The sequence below is a fragment of the Cucurbita pepo genome, chromosome LG20 (genome assembly GCF_002806865.2).
Source record: "Cucurbita pepo subsp. pepo cultivar mu-cu-16 chromosome LG20, ASM280686v2, whole genome shotgun sequence".
NCBI lineage: Eukaryota > Viridiplantae > Streptophyta > Magnoliopsida > Cucurbitales > Cucurbitaceae > Cucurbita > Cucurbita pepo.
The window spans coordinates 5,489,476-5,491,505 of NC_036657.1; the positions used below are offsets into that span (position 1 = coordinate 5,489,476).

General features: G+C 35.4%; 1 protein-coding gene across 1 annotated transcript in view; it reads left to right on the forward strand.

Annotated features, from left to right (window-relative positions):
- Window positions 1-1,658, forward strand: part of LOC111783592 — a 9,896-nt gene extending 8,238 nt beyond the window's left edge. Inside the window, exon 2 of the mRNA XM_023664514.1 lies at window positions 1,551-1,658. Coding sequence (XP_023520282.1) covers window positions 1,551-1,604 — 54 coding nt within the window. The 3' untranslated portion in view covers window positions 1,605-1,658. The remainder of the gene's footprint in view (window positions 1-1,550) is intronic.
- The last annotated feature ends 372 nt before the right edge of the window (window positions 1,659-2,030 follow it).

A 2,030-nucleotide genomic window follows, 5' to 3' on the forward strand; every position in this document is an offset into this window, starting at 1 on the left:
TGTATTAATGCAAAATCAAAGACCTTTAATGTTCTTTAGTGAGAAGTTGACTGGTGCATCTTTGAGGTATCCAACTTATGACAAAGAGCTTTATGCTTTGGTTCGTGCATTGCAAACCTGGCAACATTATCTTTGGCCTAAGGAGTTCATTATTCATACGGATCATGAAAGTTTAAAGCATTTGAGAGTACAAAATAAACTCAACAGACGACATGCTAAGTGGTTAGAATTTATTGAAACATTCCCTTATGTCATAAGATATAAACAAGGTAAGGAGAACATTGTTGCCGATGCTTTATCACGAAGGTATGTCCTCCTCAATACTTTGAATGCTAGGTTGTTGGGTTTTGAACACATATAGGATTTGTATCAACATGATATGTTATTTACTCCTTTTGTTAAATCTTGTGAAAAAGGACTCATTGTGGATAATTACTTGTTGTTAGATGGATTTTTGTTCCGAAAAGGCAAACTTTGCATACCATCTTGTTCCATACGTGAGCTACTTGTGAGGGAAGCTCATGGAGGTGGTTTAATGGCACACCATGGAGTTTCTAAAACTTATGATATGCTCTCTGAACATTTTTTTTATGCCTAAAATGAGACATGATGTTCATAAAGTTTGTGCTCGTTGCATAGCATGTAAACAAGCTAAGTCTAGGCTTCAACCAGATGGTTTATACTCCCCATTACCAGTTCCTAGTGGTCCTTGGATTGTGTATCAATGGATTTTGTTTTAGGTTTACCTAGGACTAGAAAAGGTTATGATTGCATCTTTGTTGTGGTTGATAGATTTAGTAAAATGGCTCATTTTATTCCTTGTCACAAAACTGATGATGCAAAACATATTGCAGACCTGTTCTTTAGGGAAGTTGTACGATTGAATGACATTCCTAAACGCATCGTTAGTGATCGTGATGTAAAATGTTTAAGCCACTTTTGGCGTGTTTTATGGGGTAAGTTAGGAACTAAGCTAGTATATTCAACTACTTGTCATTCTCAAATGGATGGACAAACTGAAGTTGTTAACGAACCATGACTGCTATGCTTAGGACTATTTTATTGATAAGAATCTTAAGACTGGAGAGGATTGTTTGCATTTATAGAATTTGCAAATAATAGGGTTGTTCATAGCACTACTAAATGCACACCTTTTGAAATTGTTTATGGCTTTAATCCTTTAACCCCCATTGACTTGTTACCCATACCGTCAAAAGAGTTCGTGAATTTTGATGCAAATGCTAAGGTTGAGTTTGTTCATAAACTGCACAAGCAAGTGAAAGAACAAATTGAGAAACAAAATTCCAAGGTTGCCACCCGAATTAATAAAGGACGTAAGATTGTCATCTTCAAGCAAGGAGATTGGGTTTGGGTGCATTTCCGAAAAGAAAGATTTCCTACTCAAAGAAAATCTAAGCTTTTACCACGAGGAGATGAACATTTTCAAGTTCTTGAGCGTATCAACGACAGTGCTTATTAAATTGATTTACCAGGTAAGTACCGTGTTAGTATAACTTTTAATGTTGTTGATTTGAGTCCTTTTGATGTAGGTGATGGCTTGGATTCGAGAACGAATCCTTCTCAAGAGGGGGAGAATGATATGAACCACGACCAAAGAATTTCCATACCTCAAGGTCCAATTACAAGGACGAGAGCCAAGAAGCTACAACAAACCTTATACAGTTATATTCAAGCTATAGTGAACTCATCAAAGGAAATTCTAGAAGACGCTGGAGACCTCCCTTATATGTTGTGCAAAGTTGAGCTTCAAGAAAGAGATGAATTAAATGCACTTTAAGTTGCATTTAATGAACTCCGCTTAATTTATGAAACTAGTCCAATGATGAGTCAATAAGCACATTTTATTAATTGCATTATTTAATTATAGTTTAACTATTTGTTTGTCATATTTAAGCTAGTTTTAAATATAGGAGTTAAGGTTATATTGTAACCCACATAGGTTACTATATAACACCATTAACTAGCCATTTTAATAGGGAGGTTACTGGTATTTTTCATTTACTAGCCCA